At 47.0% G+C, this 19411-nt stretch overlaps 1 protein-coding gene across 3 annotated transcripts in view; it reads right to left on the bottom strand.

Moving 5' to 3' along the window:
• Positions 1-1999: 1999 nt before the first annotated feature.
• TFCP2 (transcription factor CP2) overlaps positions 2000-19411 on the bottom strand; it is a 39033-nt gene continuing 21621 nt past the window's right edge. Inside the window, exons 4-15 of one of the 3 annotated variants that reach the window (XM_050925462.1) lie at positions 18800-18905; positions 17844-17950; positions 16911-17063; positions 12831-12941; positions 11921-12009; positions 11072-11150; positions 9786-9879; positions 9507-9597; positions 6262-6365; positions 5027-5169; positions 3279-3330; positions 2000-3089 (exon numbers count right to left, since the gene is read on the bottom strand). In XM_050925462.1, coding sequence (XP_050781419.1) covers positions 3052-3089; positions 3279-3330; positions 5027-5169; positions 6262-6365; positions 9507-9597; positions 9786-9879; positions 11072-11150; positions 11921-12009; positions 12831-12941; positions 16911-17063; positions 17844-17950; positions 18800-18905 — 1167 coding nt within the window. In that variant the 3' untranslated portion in view covers positions 2000-3051. The other 2 variants (XM_050925463.1, XM_050925464.1) reach the window with 2 other exon arrangements.

Below are 19411 nucleotides of genomic sequence, written 5' to 3'. Positions count from 1 at the left end.
ATACTCCTCCCTGGTCATTTGTCCAATATTCCACTTCTTGTAAACTTTTTTTGTGTTTAAGATCAACAAGGATTTCTCTGTAAAGCCAAGCTCGTCTCCTGCCATATTTACTGTTCTTTCTACACATTGGGAAGTTTTTTTTCTGCAACCTCAATAAGGATTCTTTAAAATACAGCAGGCTCTCCTGGACTCCTTTCTCCCTCGTGTTATTCTCCCAAAGGATCCTGCCCACCAGTTCCTTGAGGGAGTCAAAGTCTGCTTTTCTGAAGTCCAGGGTCCCAAACAATTTTTGCTCTAAAAATCCAAATTTGGGTATCAATGCAAATGGAGAGTTTGTGTCCATTCAATTAGCTAATAATGAAGTCAAGTGATTTCCTTAGTGAAGCTGTTTAGGCAAAGAAGCAGTTGATCAAGAGGATTTCTATTTCCTCTTTATTGTATCTTTTATTTCCAGTACTGGCCATTAAGTTTCAGGAGGAGGAGAAGTGAACCTCTGGCTGTTTTGCCCTCTAACCCTTCTCTGAGGGACTGTTTAACGAGCAGCTGTAGATCAAACAACACAGATGCACAAGTTTATGTTTTCAAAGAATGGATTCATTAAGAATCTGTACGCATCCAGAAACATGGATACAAAAATGTTCAACAAGTCTGTCACTATTGTACATTTTCTATTACGCCTCTTGCATACTGAGAACCCGTTCCCCTCCCCTAGATTAAAATACAGGTATCTTCCCAATCTATCACAGATGTAGTACAATAGATACAAAATAATAGCACCTCTGTATGCAGGGTTCATAGTCCCGTCAATTCATCAGTAGTGCACACTGTTCTTCAGCAAGGAAAGCAGGTGAGTTGCTCCAGCTTTTTCTAAGGCTTTTCCTTGGCATCTTCAGCCCCATCGATTTAAGTGGCCGAGGCCTCCACATTTATTAGACAAAGATCCATGACAGAACAAAGAGCCACGGCAATTTCAGAGTGTTTATATTTAAAGTTCAAGATTCAAATGTGACGACTTATGACACAAGCCATCAAAAAGCCAGGTAGAGGAACAATGCAGGTTGCTGCCCACAAATCAGGCCGTGATACAAAGGGGCTTTCAGAGTCTTTTTAAGCAAAACCCAGGAAAAAACAACTGCTTAGGCACTGAAGTGAATTCAGCCCTGGGTGACAAAACCAGATAGAAGAGACTGTCCCGAAGTCCTCTATTTATCCCCAGGACACAAAACAGCAAGCAGCACAGCATGTTCGCACATTGTCCTGCAAAACGTTACTCACCATCAACTCAGTCAGTTCTTCGTCAACAATGATGCCAATGATATGGCATTGACCGGTCTTTCCTAGGGAACTGGGGGTGGGGGTGCGGGTGGGAGAGAACTTCCAGTACCTTTCATGCAGGGGCTACCACGCAGCCATCAAATGGCCAACAACTCCTGCGCCATCGCTGAGTTGTTTCATTATTTCAAATCCAGTCAAGAGGTGAAAGGCTCTCAGATGCATCACTAAATAGCATCTACAGAAGCCATCATTGTCAGAGGGAAGGGGGGATTGGAACAGATACATAATGGTTGCCCTCTTTAGGGCTTTCCAATGAACTGGAGGCAGAGGGGAGTTCAGACAGGTCTTCTTAGGGTTATAAGAGGAGCAGTCAGTATCCTACCAGCTGTTTAGAACTATGGAGATATGGATTGTCAGACTGTTGCATACGCAGCCTTACTCCCGCCCCTGCTGGGCCTTTCCTGGTCCGACTCAGAACCTGGCATTTCCTGCCTTGTGTTGGTTAATGTCACAAGCTAATCATCTGAACACATCTGCTTTGTATTATGTTTCTTGTAAAAATATTTCATGTATGTTTATAAAAACCATCTGTTTATCCAAGAACCTGACATTCTGGGCAAATATAAATTCAGGCCTCATTTTATTATAAGATGCTTTTTATTTAGAACATCTTCTTTTAAGCTATAATAGGTGCTCTCACAAAGAGGGGACATGTGCTAAGGCATCTGTTTTAGAAAGCAGATTTATTTATTTATTTCACACCCAAGAGACCCAACAGCTGCTGTCCTGGAAATCTGTATGTAGGCCCTTTTGTTGCCATGGCGTTTTCAGTAGCTTTAAGCACAGCCTGCAGGCTCTTGCTATGTAAATCTTTTTCAGTGCTCGTCCCATACTGTTCCAGCTCCAAAAGTGAGTTTCAGGCCAATGAGACATAAAAATCAACATACCAATAAAATGTCACCCAAGTTTACAATGAAGGTACAGCAGAAGTTTATCACTTCCCCTCCACCCCAAAGATCAAGAATTTCAGTTCCTTTGAGAGTAAAGCCACGTTTGTCCATATAGACAGTGATCTTATAAATCCATGAGACTGGAGTTAGTTCCTGACAGTCTTGACACTGACACGGAGGACAGAACTACAATCAATCCCTTTCACACACACGCAGGAACTAAACCAACAAGGATTGGGAGAATGAGAATAACGCCTTTACAATGCAGCTGTCCAATGTCAAAAAGAAGCTTAAAAAATAGTGCTTCCCCCCCTACAGTTCCCTCAGTGCAGTTAGAAGGTTATTTTGGGGTGGGGGGGTGGGCAGGGTGTTTGAGAGGTCGCTGTGTATGCCAGAGAGGTTGCTGGGTTGAGTTATTAGAATAGATGTTCACTTGCGAGTCTCCAGCACAATCACAGGAGCCAACCTCTCTCAAAATGTAACACACTTATCAAACCCATACGCAGGTCCCAAGACACAAAGGCAAGTTTCTATCAATAGCTAAGGACAACACAACCTGGCAAGTTTAGCCTCACATCTGCAACTACTTTCATTTTAAACTCCAGAGGTTAAGCAGTGTGCTATCATCATCAGCAGGCTGCATGCCAGAAGAGCTACAGGGGGGCGGGGTCACCTGCCAGAAGATACAGCGCAGTAACAACAATTAGGATCTTTCCAGAAGCCTCCCATGAATTTCTGATCTCTGCTTGCATCCTTGTGCAGTAGGCGATGGGTCTTTGTGTGTGATGAGAGGTGGCTACGGGCTCTCTCCTAATCCAGTTCCCTCTTACTTTAAGATGATGTGGTAGCTATCGTTGGTTTCAGCTGCAAAGAAAGCAGAGCAGCGTCAGACATCTCCAACCACAAGGAAAGCAGCTTTCAATTTCAATTCAACATGCCTCTTTCTATAGAAGAGTTCTCAAGATTGCCAAACAAGTGGTTGGGGGGAAGGAAAACTAAGAGGAGGGGGAGCACCCACTGTTTTATAAAGGCATATTGAATGAATTCAGTTACCTTTCATTGTGTCCAGAACAAAACACGATTCATCTTGGAAATTCTGTATCATCTGAAAGAAGGCATGAGATCAGTTGAGTCCATTACGGAGTGTTTAAGTTTAGGACCGAGGCTCAATTTCTTTTATGTATAAGTCATTCAATGGTGGGGTTTGGCACGGCCCCTTGAAAGGGCTGGAAGCTATTCAGCCACTACTGTGCTTTGGGATGTATAGAATGCATCACCTGGAATAATTATCCCTCACATCGAGAGAAGGAGAGAAATACAGCAGAACCAAACCAGTCAATCAAACAAACGAACAGATTTTAGAACTCCTGCCTCAGATATTGAAGTCCCTTCCCAAATCGTCAGAGAGAATATATACATGCATTCTTAAGGATGGCTGGTCCCTTAAGAAAAAAGATAGGTCCCCCATCTTAACTTGCCTCCCCAGCTATGGAAAAAGCCTAAGCAGAAGCCTAAGGAACTGCAGCCAGCACTCTTACTACAGCTCCCTTCCCTCCCCAGGGACCAGCAGTGCCTCACCGAGTCCCATGTCCCAATGTCCACACCTGAGGAGGTGAGAAAAGCTGGTCGCAGATGGACTGAGGCTCATCTCCCCTTAAGGGGCTGGCCACTCTGTGACAGTCTGGTTATAATTGTTAGTGGCAATTTTGTTACCTGCTGGAGAGGCAGCATTTGCTCACGACATTTGCATTTATTTTTAGAGTCAAGGCAGCAGCTCTGTTTCCTGATGCACAGCCCTGAAGTCAAGTCCCACTAGCCAGCATAGAGGCTATTAGTAAAAGCTTTGTTTGCCTTTCTGGAGACCTCTCTGCAACCTTTATGGCAGGAGTCGCAGCACCTACCCCACCGGTTTGTGCCACTATTAGCTGAGTGGGCTGAGCAGGCGGCAAGCCCAGCTGGGAGGTTGGACTTCTCACTTCCCTTCTTCTAAAGCAGACTTGCCGCTGGCCACACACATGCTGCAGCTAACTGCCCCTCCTAGCAGTTCGGTTGCACTGGACAGTGAGGGTTATATGGATCCCACAGGAGTTAGAGAGACCTAGGAGATCATCCAGGTCTTTGCCCATAGACAGGACGGGCCAGGTATTAGGTGGATCTTTCACTGTGGGCCTGGTTTTTGTTTACACCAAGGCTCCTTCCCAGCTCTATAGCAATGTAAAGGTGCCTAACTTTAAGGCTCTTTTACATTGCAAGAGTGGTATATAAGGGGTTTTATTTACACTAAGACTCAGGCCCCTGCACACAAAGCAATCTGGGAAACTCACTCTAAATGAGTAATTCCAACTTTCCCTTTAAAACAGGCAACATTGGGTGGATCAGATCTTAAGTGCCATGGCCTAAGCACAAAACTGGGAGCCTGGATTCCCTCCAGGGCCTTATTTGGGCCCTGACACCAATTCTGTGGCCTTGGGCAGAGTTTTGGCATCTGTGAAATGGGGATAAGTGGGGTGATGGTTCAGGGTTAATGCTTTGAAACGAAGGAACGCAAGTAGCATGACAGGTGAAAGCACAAATGCAATTGTAAAATCTAGACCATTGGGCTCTGCAGACAGGTACGCAGAGCCCCTAAGATGTTTACCTGGAAAGGGCCAATATTCAAACCATTCCCGTCTATTTGGAATCCTTAGCACGTTTCCCCATGTCACAGATCACAGAACCAGACCAGGCTGGCAACAGACTGAAAGTAGTTGAGCCACCATGACTCGAAGATCCCTCCAGGCTAAGTGCCAAGAGGTACTTACCTCATCGCTGATCAGTACGTGTATTCCTGTAGGGCCCTGTTTGTAGATATGGCTGATCTGTCGAGAGGAGATACTGAAGAGCTGGGCTATTTTTTCTGTCAGTTCCACTGCTGTCAGCTCTTCCAGATAGATAGCGTGATATACTGCAACAGGGACAAGCGCAGTTACAATTAGCTCCCAAAGCATCTATTGCGACCGTGTCTGAGCTTGAATACTGCTTGAATACTGTAAATATTATGGCAGTGCTTAGGCACCCCCGTCATGGATCAGGGCCCCACTGCTATATGAACCCAATGGAATGACCCTGCCTACCGCAAAGAGTTCCCATCTCAGTAATGGTGGCCAAACGTGATTCTGCACCATTCCCGGCTATTTCCACTCAGACAAAAGAAAGTGAAGTGCAACTGACGAGCCCCCTTGGAATACCAATGCCATCGCCTTGGAGGGGACATGAGGAAGCATGCGGGTTATGGAGTCGTAACAAGACGGAAGGACAGAGCCCACGGGCTTTGCAGTTTCCTCCCAGAATGCAGAAAGTGGATGTGCTGGCATCAAGCCGCTCCAGAAAAGTAGGTAAGTCAGTGTGTCCGGGCCATGCTCGATTCTCACATAAGCTATAATTTATCAGCCCAGTGCAGGCACCGTGCCAACCATGAGATGCCGCAGCCACAGTTTCGATTGGGGAGGAGAAAACCAGCAGGCTGGAATGATGGCAGGTCAATACAGAGCCCTCCTTCCAACCCCACTCAACCTTCTCCCCAAATGCTGGCTGTGTGGGGGAACCAACGGCCCTACTGCCTTCATCCTGATGCTGGGTTATCCTCAGGGAAGACTTCCACTTTCTGGCAGCAAAAAAGCAAGAACGATAGGGGCTAGGATAAGAAAGGGCAGCCGAAAATGGAGGCAAGGTTGCATAAAATTCCTCTAAGGTAATGACTAGAGGCACCAGCTGAGACTGAAGTCCCGTTTTACTGGGCACTGTACACATATTGAGAGAATATCAAGCCCTAAAGAGCTTAAAATAGACAGAAATAGTGTCAGCAGGGAAGTGACTTGCCCAGAGTGGAAGAGCCAGGATTAGAACCCTGTCCAGTTCTCTATCCACTGGACCATGTTGCTTCTCCTCTGAGATAACTGGTATCCTACATGCTGCTTCTGTAGAGATCCCACAGCACTAAGCCGTAACTGCAGCACGTGAGGGGAGAAAGCACATCACCCCTTCTGGAAACTCTTACCAAAGAAAGTACTGTTTGCCGACTCCCCATCCTCATGCTTCTGCTGGTCCCTCAGCTGCTGAGGCTCCTGGCACACGTAGATGGTCAGCCTTGGCCGTACCATCCTGCGGGAGGGAGGGCGGGACAGGTGAATACCATTGAGTTTACCCATGAGCATGTTTCCAGTTTCCCTGATGCTCAGGTCCCACGCTCCACTTTTCAGGCTCCTTGATGCAGAAGACCAGCCACACAGGCCTGTCTTCAGGCAGAAATAAGAAGATCACAGCAAGTTTTGTTTCATGGAGACAACACAAAAAAAGGAGGGGGTGAGGGGGGAGGAATCAGGCAGCATTCAGACTCCTGGCCAATTAAGGGCCGTGAGGACTGGCTGCCAAGTGTCCCATTCAACCCTCTTAAGTGGGATTAATAGCAGCTGGGAGTGGATGGGTTGGGGTTTAAAGCAGGGAGACTCTAGGCTGCGGCAAGAGCAGTGGATAACACTGGAATAGGAAACAGATGAAGCTTGTCACTGCAATGTGTGAATTGAGTCAGCTAGGAGGTCACGAATGTCTGCTTCCCCACCCCCATGCCAAGCTGCGACAACGTTTCAGTGCTATCTCACCAGTCATCCGACTGGGTACATTAACTCCCTGGAATGCTCACACTAGCACCGCCTCTTGCCGTTCCTTATCCGAAATCCACACCCTCCCAAAACACACCCCGACATTAGTACACCACCCGTGGCTCTATGCTTCTCTGCCTGGTTGCAATTGCTGCAACAGTTTCTCCACTAGCTGATCCTCCATCTCCGGCACGGGGTGACGAACTGCAAGCTAGTCCAGAGGCTTCACATGGAGATGCAAGGAAAGCTCCCTAATGGAGGAGCTTGCCCACAAGAGACGTTTCTTTCTACCCCCGTCGCCTGAGGCCAGATTTTGTGACTGTCCAGCACTAATGATCCGGTCCAGATTTTCAAGAGAGCTCAGCTCTTATTCATGCACCTCAACAAAGATCTGGATTCTCAGAATTGCTCAGCACCCGACATGCAGAGCTCCTGAAAATCTGGATCCTTATTGGTTGGACTTATGTCCTAAAAATATGACAAAAGTGTTTCAAGTTGATGTAACTTACATCGCTCAGGGCTGTGAAAGACACACACCCCCGAGCCACACGTTACATCGATCTAAGCGCTGTCCACGCCAGCACTATGTTGGCAGGAGATGCTGTCCTGCTGATATAGCTTCCGCCTTTCATGGAGGTGGAGTAATTATGCCAAAAGGAGTGCGGTCTCCTGTCAGCCTAGTGTGTCTCCACCAGACGTGCTACAGTGGCACAGCTGCGCTGATGCAGCGCAGCAGGGCCGCCCAGAGGGGCGGGGCAAGTGGAGCAATTTGCCCCAGGCCCCACAGGGCCCCCCACAAGAATATAGTATTGCAACTTTTTTTTATGGAAGGGGCCCCCAAAATTGCTTTGCCCCAGGCCCCCTCAATCCTCTGGGCAGACCCATAGCCCAGTAGTATAGATATGCCCTTAGAAGCATCTAATCCTCTTCTGAACCCTGCTACACTCTTGCCCTCGACGGTGTTTTGTGGCAGAGTTTTCCAGGAGTTAATTTTCCAAAATGTATAACTATTTTCATTTAGCAATTATGCATTTGTTGCTCTGCAATGTCACTCAATGCCCTCAAGTTTTTGTGTTACAAGGAGGGATAAACAGAAGCATCCAGTTTAGCTTCTTTACCCCGTATGTTTTACCCACCTCGCATCCCCTTGTCGTCCTCTCTTCACAAAATCCAACCTTTCCTCACCTGGAAGTGACCCTTTTAAATCATTTTCATTGTGTCTCTAGACCCCTTCTATTTTTGTTCTATCCGTGGCAGACAGCTTAATGATACGCCCTCTAGTTTTTTCCTTGTTTTTCCAGTGGTTTTCATGCAGAGGGTGTGGGACTCAGTTTCCCTGGATGTTATTGGTTTAACAAGGTGAGGGGAGAGAGTTTGTTGTTACAGAGGACCGGAGAAGGAACCTGGGACCCCAGCCAATGGCCTGGAGGACGGATACCTCAGCGACTGGTGACCTGCTGACCCAGAGGCCCAGCTCAGGAGTCACAGACGGTTCTGGCCAGTGGAGGACAATGGGCTGTAAAGAGAGGACCCCGATGAGAGGACTCTGGTGATCTAACCAGTGGTTCCAGCCAGAGGGGCCAGAGGATAGAAGAGGGGAGATGAGGCCCACGTGACCCTGTTTACCTGGAGAGAAGACAATGGACAGAGGCAGGGCTTGGGGCCGATCACATCAGATGCCCAGCTGGGAAGCAAGGGCTCTGGGCTGGGGATAGGGGGCAGGCAGAGCCCACGTGGAGGTATGGGAGACTTGGAGGTGCTGTGCTGAGGGAGGCCAGGCCTGAGGCCCTGAGAGTTTTCTGTGCTGTGTTCAATGATCAATAACCCCTCCTGTTTTATGCTGGCTCAGAGTCGTGCCGGTCTAGAGAACAGGGTTGCATCAACCCCTTTGGGGGGTGGAGGCCCCAGGGGTCGAAAGTGAGTGGACTCCCTGAGGGGGCCCACGGCGAGGAACAGGTGTGCTAAGGCTCAGAGAGGTGCAGCTCCAGGAGGTGGAGGGGCCTAATCTTGAGAGTGGACCTCCGAGAAGGGTTCTCTCACTGAAAGGGGCACCCCCCCACGGACCGCACGGGGCCAAGAGTGGGCATGATCTGTGAGTCTGTGATATAAGGTCAGATCCTGAAGAACGATTTTGCTTTTAACTGTGCTAGGCTTTTCAACAAATCCACGGAATCCCTGGCTTTTTTCCTGCAGTTTTTGGAATAAGGTTAGCCTTGACATTTCTAACCTGTCACAACATTTTTCTCTCATGCCACAGAAGTCCTCCTTTGTCGTGGGTTTACGGAGGCACTAGGCATCACGGCAGCAGTGCACTGATGAGCCAGAGGCCCAGTCTACACTGAAGCTTTGTTGGATTAGTACATCAGTCAGGGGTGTGATGAGGTAGGATTTGTGACCAACATAGCTACGCTGGCAAGAGCCCTAATGCAGATGCAATTATATTGGTAAAAGAGTCCATTTGCTGGGAGAAACTGCATCTTCACTATCATTGGCGTCCACTAAAACTATAATTATACCGGCAACCTTTTCCAGGGTAGATAAGGCCCAGAACAACAAGAGTGACAGAGAGGCAGAGATCCCATGTACATTGCTCTGTGGGGCATAAAAATCAACACTCATTCTCAGCTTTTACAAGTATACACACCGTCCCTTTAACGCATTGAAGAGCCTGATGCCATCTGCAGGGCCACAGATCTGGATAACGTCTTCCCTGGTTAGCTTCAGTAAGTCTGCACCTGGAATTTAAAACAACAAGGAGCCAATAGATCACCAGTGGGGAAAAGAGTAGGAATGGTTCATGTAAAGAAGATGGAGGTAAGTGTCATACAGTGCATCACAGCAGAGTTTGCACAGACTACAATGCTGCCAGCGATCGATACCTCCTCAGGCAAGAAGCGAGTAGAGATGGGCTTTCATCACCAACCTGAGAAGTTTGTGAAGAGCCGGGAGAACGTGGAGAAGCGGTTTCGATGCAGCCATTGCTGGGCTTCCTGAGGCGTCGTCGTTGGCAGGAGGTTCTGCGGCACGGGAACAAAATGGTTACTTTTCCTTAGACTAGGTAACACACAAGCCACTTGCATTAAAACATTAGCACAGGTCAGCTAGATTACTACTGTAATATGGTAACGCCTAGGACCCCAAAGGCATGGATCTGGGCCCTGTACAAACATAGAATGAAGATGGTCCTTATCCCAGAAAGCTTACAATTTCAGTATAACACTAGAGTCAGCAGGTGAAATACAGACAGACAGGGTGTGGGGGGCGGGAAGGGCGGAAGAAGGCAGAAGTGCAACAACGAGATAATGCTGGTCAGCACAGTAGAGCAGAGGTCACAGAATGCCAGCTGCTCAACCCGTCAAAGTTTTTGTATGGCTTCATTGAGAGGGTTTTCACTCTAGGACCTCTCTCACCAAGTAGGAGCCATTGAGGCAGAAGTTATGGGCTTAACTTAGAAGTTACTTAGGGTACGTCTTCCCTACCCGCTGGATTGGCGGGCAGCGATTGATCCAGCGGGGGTCGATTTATCGCATCTAGTCTAGACGCAGTAAATCAATCCCCGAGCGCTCTCCCATTGACTCCTGTACTCCAGCACCGCGAGAGGTGCAGGCAGAGTCAACAAGGGAGCGGCAGCAGTCGACTCACTGCGGTGAAGACACCATGGTAAACCAATCTAAGTATGTCAACTTCAGCTACGTTATTCATGTAGATGAAGTTGCGTAATTTAGATAGCTATTTCCTCCCCTCTCAGTGTAGACCAGGGGTTAGTGAACTTCTTTGGCCTGTGTAATAGAGGTGGTCAGACTGGATGATAATGGCCCCTTCTGGCATTAAAATGGTCTATGAAATTTATTCTCAAAGGAAGCCTGTCCAGCCCAGAGACAGAGGACTTGTCTACATGGGGAATTATTCTGGAATAGCTATTCCTGATTAACATCACATGTGGATGCTCTTATTCTGGAATCAGAGTGTTTTATTTATCTGAAAGTGGATTAAATGCATTTGGAATAAGGGTGTCCACAGATGGAGTTAACCAGGAATAGTTAAACCACTTTAAAGTCATACCCTACCTTATTCCGGATTAACTTTCATGTGTAGACAAGCCCAGAGACCCCATACTGCAGCATACCAGCAAGCTCCTGAACATAGACACCTAGAAACCCACAAACTTCCAACAGTAAATTTAGAAAATAGGATTAACACCATCCTTACCACAAGCATAAGATTTGAGGTGGGACTTACATCTGTGATCGGAGGAGGTGGCTCGGGTTGGTGGTTTGGAGAGCCATTTCTAGATTTTGAAAAAGAAAAAAAAAAGCAAAAACCAAACACACCATGGTTGGAATCTGCTCTTCCCCACCTCCCAGTCTGATGCCTCTAAAATACACTTACAAAAAGGTGTCACATATGCTATTGTGAATCATGATACGCAATAACCAGCACACAGTGTTTCTAGGAAGTGGGTTCAGAAACCCATAGGCATGGCTGGTTGCAAGTAGCAATGTGACCATTTCAATATAATTGCCAGGGAAATGAAATACCCTGCAGAACAACAAACAGCACTATGTGAGTGGATTGATATGCCAGGGAAAGACTGGTGGCTGAACACAGACAGAACAGCTACACAAATGCACATTCAGTTCTCATTTCAGGGGCAAAGTTTGCTGTACATGTTGGAGATCAAAATAAGCAACCGTCTAGATCTCCAAAAGCTGCCATTTTTGCTGCCATTAGCGCTTTTTAAATAGGATGCTCTAGCTGCTGATTCTAAAATGTTAGGAAATCATTTAGCCTAAGGTCACCAGACAATTCAAATGTTTCCATCCTTCAGGGAAGTCAGAAGAGGATGACAGCCAGCCAAGGGATAGCTCAGTGGTTTGAGCGTTGGCCTGCAAAACCCAAGGTTGTGAGTTCAATCCTTGAGGGGGCCATTTGGGGCAAAAATCTGTCTGGGGATTGGTCCTACTTTGCACAGAGGGTTGGACTAGATACCTCCTGAGGTCCCTTCCAACCCTAATATTCTATTCTATGATTCAAGGAGTTCTTACTGCCCACACTTACCCCTCACCAATGGAAAAGCTGCTGTGGGAGCTGTTAAAGCCAGGAGAAGGTGCATTGTTGACATAAGTGATCTCTGGCCACGGAGAACACTAGAAATGAAAGCCCCATTGTGAGATACCCAGGAAAGTCACAGTATTGTTTTCGACTTTTACAAACTGGTTTCTCTAGATTTAGCTTTAAGCTGGCTTCTATGAACTAGGGCAAAATTGTTACCTGCTGCATTTAATGTAGACTAGAGTAAACCTGCTTTTGCAGAAAACCGCTAAAGCGCTAGTTTACCGCTGCATTACAATTTACAGGGGTAGTACAGACCCTGTGAAACACTGGACTGTCTTCAAATTATAATATTCAAAACAGTGAGCTCTTGGATTGGAGTCACATCTCCTGGGCATTTTGTGTGTTTGCTTAATATCCTCCCACTGTGCCAGCTGCAGACCGTGCACACACATCAAGCAGCCCGTTACTGAATTTAGAAATGGAGTACCACCCCAGAATTTACTCTAACCGGATCAAATGTTCAACAAACTGTTCTACTGAAGCACTTTCCAAGAGTCAGTTTAACATGGCTGTTCAAAGAATAGTATCAGAGGGGTAGTCGTGTTAGACTGGATCTGTAAAAAGCAACAATGAGTCCTGTGGCACCTTAAAGACTAACAGGTGTATTGGAGCATAAGCTTTCGTGATACCCACTTCGTCAGGCACATGACCAAAGAATAAGACAGTTGCCTCTCATTGATAAGCTAAGAATTCTCACCCTATCTAGCTATTTATCACACCCACCACTGAGCTTAACAGTTTAATGACCTTTCAATTAGGCCTGGAGGAGGTGGAATGACATTGTCACCTCCAACCAAGTTGATCTGCGAAGACACAGATTCCAGTAGCCAAATGCACCTCCAAGATGTCTTACCTCTGTGAGTATTGTGGTCTCATAGGAAGGCTGGTATTTCTCCTTCTCATGAGGAGTTCTCTTCTCCATTTTCTCTCTGTCCGTCTTCTGTTTTCGATCTGCTCCTTTGGGCTGGAAGTCCAACATTTTTGTTAGATCACAAATGCCTGGCATCTTGGAAGGGAGTTAGCCAAATGCAGGAAGAGAGCTAGATTCACACTGGCTGCACAAAGAGACAGAAGGAGACTGGAACAGAATAGAAAAGCTGACAGAGCTGGGGAACCTTTCAAGTTACTGAGCTGGGGGACAGATTCCAAACTGCTGCCTTAGGGGAAGGTAGCCCGGTTGGCATGGGCAGAGAATAATGCTCTCCCTGTGACAGATCTTCATATTACGAGACGTTCTCCCTACTAACCCAATCTGCCCTCTCCCAGGAAAAGATTTCAAAATATCTGAACTAGAAAGTGAAAAATCTTTCAGAAAGGAATTAGACACAGACCAGGATGCTATGCCACGCCAGTGAGCTCTAACAGGACAAAGACATGGGTGGGTGTGGCTGCAGATCTGTTCTGGTTTAACTCTGTTGCAGCATAAGGGAAAGAGCCCTGGATGGTGAATCAGACCAAGATTTTATTCCAAGCTCTGCCACTGGCCTGCTGGGTGACATTGGGCAAGTCACTTCACCGCCCTATACCTCAGTTTCCCCAGCTGTAAAATGGGATAATGGAACTGACCTCCTTTGTAAAGTGCTCTAAAAGACTTGATGAAAAGCATAAGAGCTAGGGATTATGATTTAGGCCTTCACCTATTGCTTTAGGAGACTAGCAATTCCCCTTCTACCTCACTTCTGGAGAGATTTAAAGCTAGACTTGCAATTACTATAGGGAATAATTCTGTGCTACTTAGCATAGACTGGCTGACAATGACCAGGGAAGGGAGATGGAGAATTGGGTTCTTCATGCTAACAGAATACGTTTTCCAACACTTTGGTATTTCATAGGGGTGCTGGTATAAGCACAGAATCAGCAGTGAACTGAAAGGGTCACCAAGTTCTTTTGGCTACAAAGCTCTTCCCTGCAATATTTCACAGTGTTTCAGTTCCTCTCTTTTTCCACGTTTACTTTAATCCTTCAGCTAACTCATTTTATTGCACCTCCTGCACTTAGATGAAAATCTAGCAAGGAATTTCAGTGTAAACAGGTTAGCAGCATGCACGCAAACCCCCCACACCCTTTCACAGCTCAGTGTAAGTTGTTAGACAACATAGCTCAAGCTGTGTGTAAATGAAGGCTGGAATTCCCGTTCAGGATTCTGAAGACACTGCCTTTGCATTTGGAGGTTCCTTAACGTGCTTCTCAGGACTACGGTCCTCAGGCCGTTTCTGCATTAAAGAAATTTGCTCTGGCCCAACGACACCAATATAGTTGCATTGATGCAACCCCCTAATGTAGACAGGCTGCAAGAGTGAGCTGCACAGGTGTAAACCCTGCAGCAGGTCTACACTTAAAAGCACTTAAGATGCTCCTTCGCCAGTGGGAGAGCGTCTCCTGTCGGCAGAGTTAATCCATCTCCACGAGAGGCAGTAGCTATGTCCTGTCAACATAATGCTCTCTAGACCGCGGGGGGGGGGGGGGGGGGGGGGGTATGTTGCTATAAGTATGTTTCTACCCCTGAGCAACATAGTTATACTGATAAGTCTGTAGTGTAGACCTGGCCAGATGGTTTGCAATGATGTAATTACAACGGTACCACATTTCTTAATGCAGACATAGCATCAATGGAGTGCCATGCTTTCCCCCAGACTCCTCAAAACTGAGGATCTGAAATGCAAAGCTGGAGTTTCTTTCCTGCCCAAGTGTTAAGCTTGCAGAGCAGCTTCCCCTCCCTGGCTTAGAAACAGCAATGAGAGCAACAAGCCCTTTAAAGAGGACATCAGCTGCTTTGAAACAGAACTTGCATCCCTGCTCTGCCCCATATTTCAGTTTGGGTCTGTGTCAGGTGTCTCTGCGAAGGTTTGGGAAGATGACCCAAACTCCACACGGGGAAAAAGACCTGATAAAAGCCCTCACAAGCCACTTTCAAAACACAGCTGCACTGGACTTCTACTCCCACTATCCTATAATCAATATTACTCATGCGGGTAAGAATGTCCTGAGACTCTCCTGCAGTGAAAGGATTGCACACCAATTTACCCCAGGCACCGATGTTATCTTCAGCCCCAATAGTGCTTGTGCTACAGGTGCAGCGGCTGTATCTAGTGAGCAGATCAACCTGATTCCATGTAGTCAGGAATCCCTGCAAAGCTCTCAACCACTGGTGGAGTTCAAAAGAGTTTTCTGTGATCTCAGTCATCCATCAGCTCTTGAGAGGGAAGGGTTATTTACACTTCAAAATGGGAGCAGCTACTTCCACCAAGAACCCAAACAGAGCATATAAAGGTTGCTTGTAGGATAAACAGCAAGAAGTCCTGCTGCAGAGTAGCAGCTTTTCAAACAGGCAGTAAGAGTGGGTGCATCAAGTGCACGAAGATCATGAATCATTCTGACACTAGATAGAGATGCCCCCAGACCTACCTACCAGCCAACCCTTCTGCAAAGGGTTTATGCCTCTGTTCTAACATGTGCCGGCTTGAAGCCTGGTAAGCAGGACTTTACTTCTGAATAGCTGAGTGGTTTTAACTCTGGTTTCAAAGGGAATTTGGTATTTTTTGCATCTGTTACCATGTTTCCCAGTGTTAGAAAACAGAAGCTGTGCAGAATTTCAGAGTCAACGGCTTTGCAATCCTGCTCTTGAGAGCAAGCTGGCCTATAGGCTGTCATATCACAGCTCAGGATGCTAGAGGTTACATTTACTTTATTTATTTGTACTAAAGTAGCATCCAGAAGACCCAACAGAGATCAGGGTCCCATTGTGCTGGGCATTGTACCAAAGCATAGGCCATGTCTATATGACTAGTGCATGCCTGTGGTGAAGACGTGCTTAGCCGCTAGGAGAGACCTGTCCTGTCAGCATTAAAAACCCCACCTCCGTGAGTGGCATAAGCTAGGTGCTTATGAGCTTCTCCCACTGACATAGCGCTGTGCACACAAAAGCTTACGTTGGTGTAACGTATGTTGCTCAGGAGGCTACAATATTCACACCGCTGAGAGACATACGTTTTGTCGACACAGGCTGTAGTGTAAATGTAGCCTAAGAAACAGTCCCTGCCCTGAAGAGCTCACAATCTAAAGAGACAAGACGTAGTAGGAAAACAAGCACAGACAGAAGTGACTTACTTAAAGGCACACAGCAAGTTAGTGGCAGGGTTGGGCCCAGAACCTCTGTTCTCCTGTCTTGGTGCAGCACCCTAGCCACTAGACCAAGCTATTCCGACAGTTCTTTGTGGAGGGCTCCCCTTTGGAGCCAAGGAAGTTGTCCGGGGTTCTGCATTATTATGAGGGAGTGAAGATTCTCTAAGATGGTGTCACTTGTCCCAAACATCCTGGGGGTGCCATAGGTCATCTGTTCCAGACCCAAGCAGTTCTGCTGGCAAGCAGCCTTTCCTCTAGGGCTATCCTTAAGCTTTGATGTTTTACCTACTCCTCTTACCATTACTCACAAAAGCTAAGGACAGATCAGATCGTCACACTCAGGGCTTATGTTGACATTAAAGCTCTGATCCAATCCTTAACTCGTATTACATGTACACATTTCACTCATGCCTGTGCTAACCCAGGGGCTAGAGGGGGACTAGATTTATGACTTTAAAAGAAAAAAAAAAAAAAAAAAAAAGCACCTATCCCACAATAGCTAGGTGTTAAACAGAGAAAACTGCCCAAGGCCAAGATATGGAGCCCTAGGAGAGCACAGGCAAAGTCCACTTGGATGACATTACGTTACTCCCAGCCTATGAGTTTTGCTGCCTATATAAAAGTTATTTATAGGGTGCCAGTCATGACAGGCAAGGAGCTCCTTCTGTGGCGTACAAAGGCACAGCCCTGTCCCTGAAGTTCACTGAGGCAGCAGAGTCAGTTGGGGTCTGCTCCCCAATTGTGTCACATGGGGGACGTTTGTGTCTGGTTCGAGTTCTTTAGCAGGATGTGCCCACAGCGCACATGGTACCTTGAAGACTTTAATCTGGCAGCTGGCAGAATGCAAGTGCTCAGTGTACTCCCCATTCTCATTGTCTTTGAAGGTGTCGATCTGGACTCGGAAGGGCACTCCCTTTTCGCCACCATGTTTCCTCATGGTGAACTCCGTGCTGATACAGTGCACCTGAGAAGAGTCACACAAGGAGGTGCATCATTAGTAGAGCTCTAATTTTGCAGAACAAGAACATGCCTGGTAAACATTCAAGGCAAAATATTCCCCATGAAGTCTCACACTCAGCTGACGCATGTTCTTGGGCAGCATCCGTGAGATGCATGCACTGCAGGGCGGAGATGGAAACACATCGGATAGCATGAACATTAAAGAGTTAAAGAGACACCAGCTGAAGTGTGTGGTGGGGGAGGGGGGTAATTCACTTTCCGCCCACAAGATTTCCAACCTACTATTGCTACAAATGACGCCCCAAGATCATTGAAACTGAAAGCAGTTTGCAAACCCCACCCATGCTTTTTCCAGTTTATTCCTTCTAGGCCCAAAGGACCAGATTTTCAAAGATATTTAGGCATCCAGTGGGATTTTCAAAGTGACTAAGCAGGTTAGGCACTCGAGTCCTATCAATTTCAATAGGAATTAGGCAACGAGCAAGCTTATGTGCTTTCAAAAATCCTATTAGGTGCCCAAATACCCTTGACAAGTTGGCCCAAATGCACAGGTAATTTCACTGTTTTACAGCTAGTCAGAGGCACTTCCTATTTCATACAGTAACATTGCTCTAGGGGGAGCTCTTGTGCAGATCCTTCCCCAGCCCCTGTAAAACCCAGCCGGCTGTTGTTTCTGAGTATTGACCCAGGAAAGAGCCCCTTTTCCCAGGACAGCTTCTCCCCTTCCCTGGGTTGCTGCAGAGGAGCAGTGGGAGCCGGATGTTCCCCACAACTCCTGTCTTACCTGGATGAACACTGAAGTCCTCTTTGAAGGATCCCAGAGAAACTCCACTGTATTTAGTTGCGTTGGATTTGCCCTGGGGTCAATTATACCCACAGACATAGGGATATCTGTGGAAGCAGAAGACACACTTGGAGGGCAAGCACAAGGCAGAAAGTGGGGGAGGGATAGCTCAGTGGTTTGAACATTGGCCTGCTAAACCCAGGGTTGTGAGTTCAATCGTTGAGGGGGATGCTTAGAAATTTGGCACAAAAATCAGTACTTGGCCCAGCTAGTGAAGGCAGGGGGCTGGATTCGATGACCCTTCAGGATCCCTTCCAGTTCTATGAGGCATAGCTATATCTCCATATATTTTATAAAGTGTTCCTGACCCTCTGGATATACGAGCACAGGTACAGTGACAGACGCATCATCTCTATTTCTTGAGCAAGTTCAGTGTGCAAGAAATCAAGGGACCGAGGAGCTTGGCTAGAGCCCCATATAGTTCAGGCAGATGCTGTGGAATCTTCCCCACTTCCAGCCTCCATGACTGCCAGGTAGTGGTGGCAAGGGAGACAGAGAGCAATATGGAGGCTACAGCTAGGTGAAGATGTGTCTTACAGTAGTGTGAAGGCTTCTGCTGCGCAGGGTACATGGAACAAGGGATACTGAATGTTTTTACACCCTTTAATACCTACAGTGATGAGTCGGTCACTTTTTTTCCTGAAGGGCTAAGAGCGGGGAGGTCATATTCAAAACAGAACTGCCAGCTAAAGTCATGAGCCAATGCTAAACACAGTAATTTACCCTCTATTTTATGAGCAACAAAGAATTATTATTCCCTCTTCTTGCCTATAAAAATAATTCTTGGGTTACTTAGAGCACAGAAGCTGTTTGGATCAGTGGGAATTGCATCAGTTAAGACAAACTACACGCAAATCTGTTCTCCATGCCCTATCCAGGCTACTGCAGACACTCACCTATATCCAATATCCTGTCCCCAGGCCTGTTCCACCTCCAGCCCTCAAGCTGCTGATGCTCCGTATACTGTAGCCGCCGGTCATGAAACACCACTCGAAATATACTCTAGAGGGAACAATCGTAGAATATCAGGGTTGGAAGGGACCTCAGGAGGTTATCTAGTCCAACCCCCTGCTTAAAGCACCGTGTCCAGTCCTACAACCACTAAGCAGCTCAATATCCCCCAGGCAGCGGGGGTTTCCCTGTGTCACCAGCTCAGTGAAAGAGCAAGGAGGGAGAATATGGGAGACCTAGAGCCATCTACAGAAGCTGAAGGGGCAAAACAAAGAGTTAAACTAGGCCCTGTGACATGAGTGACAAGCCACCAAGTCAGCATTTCCTCTTATCCCAGCTCTTCCCTATCAGAGTGCTTGTGTGGAATGGTCCAAAGATCCATTCAAAGATGGAATGAGGTGAAGCATTAGCTGTGGGGGCAAAAGGGGGTACTCTTACACAATGCAAAGTTCTCCTCCATCTCTATACCCCTCAGGAGGTGTGTGTAACCGTCACATTTTCTCTTCTTGGCACTAGACTGTTGTATTTTAGCCTAATGCTTGAGGATCTCAGGCCCA

Source organism: Gopherus flavomarginatus, chromosome 16 (assembly GCF_025201925.1).
Source record: "Gopherus flavomarginatus isolate rGopFla2 chromosome 16, rGopFla2.mat.asm, whole genome shotgun sequence".
Lineage (NCBI taxonomy): Eukaryota > Metazoa > Chordata > Testudines > Testudinidae > Gopherus > Gopherus flavomarginatus.
This window is presented reverse-complemented; position numbering and strand designations above follow the sequence as displayed.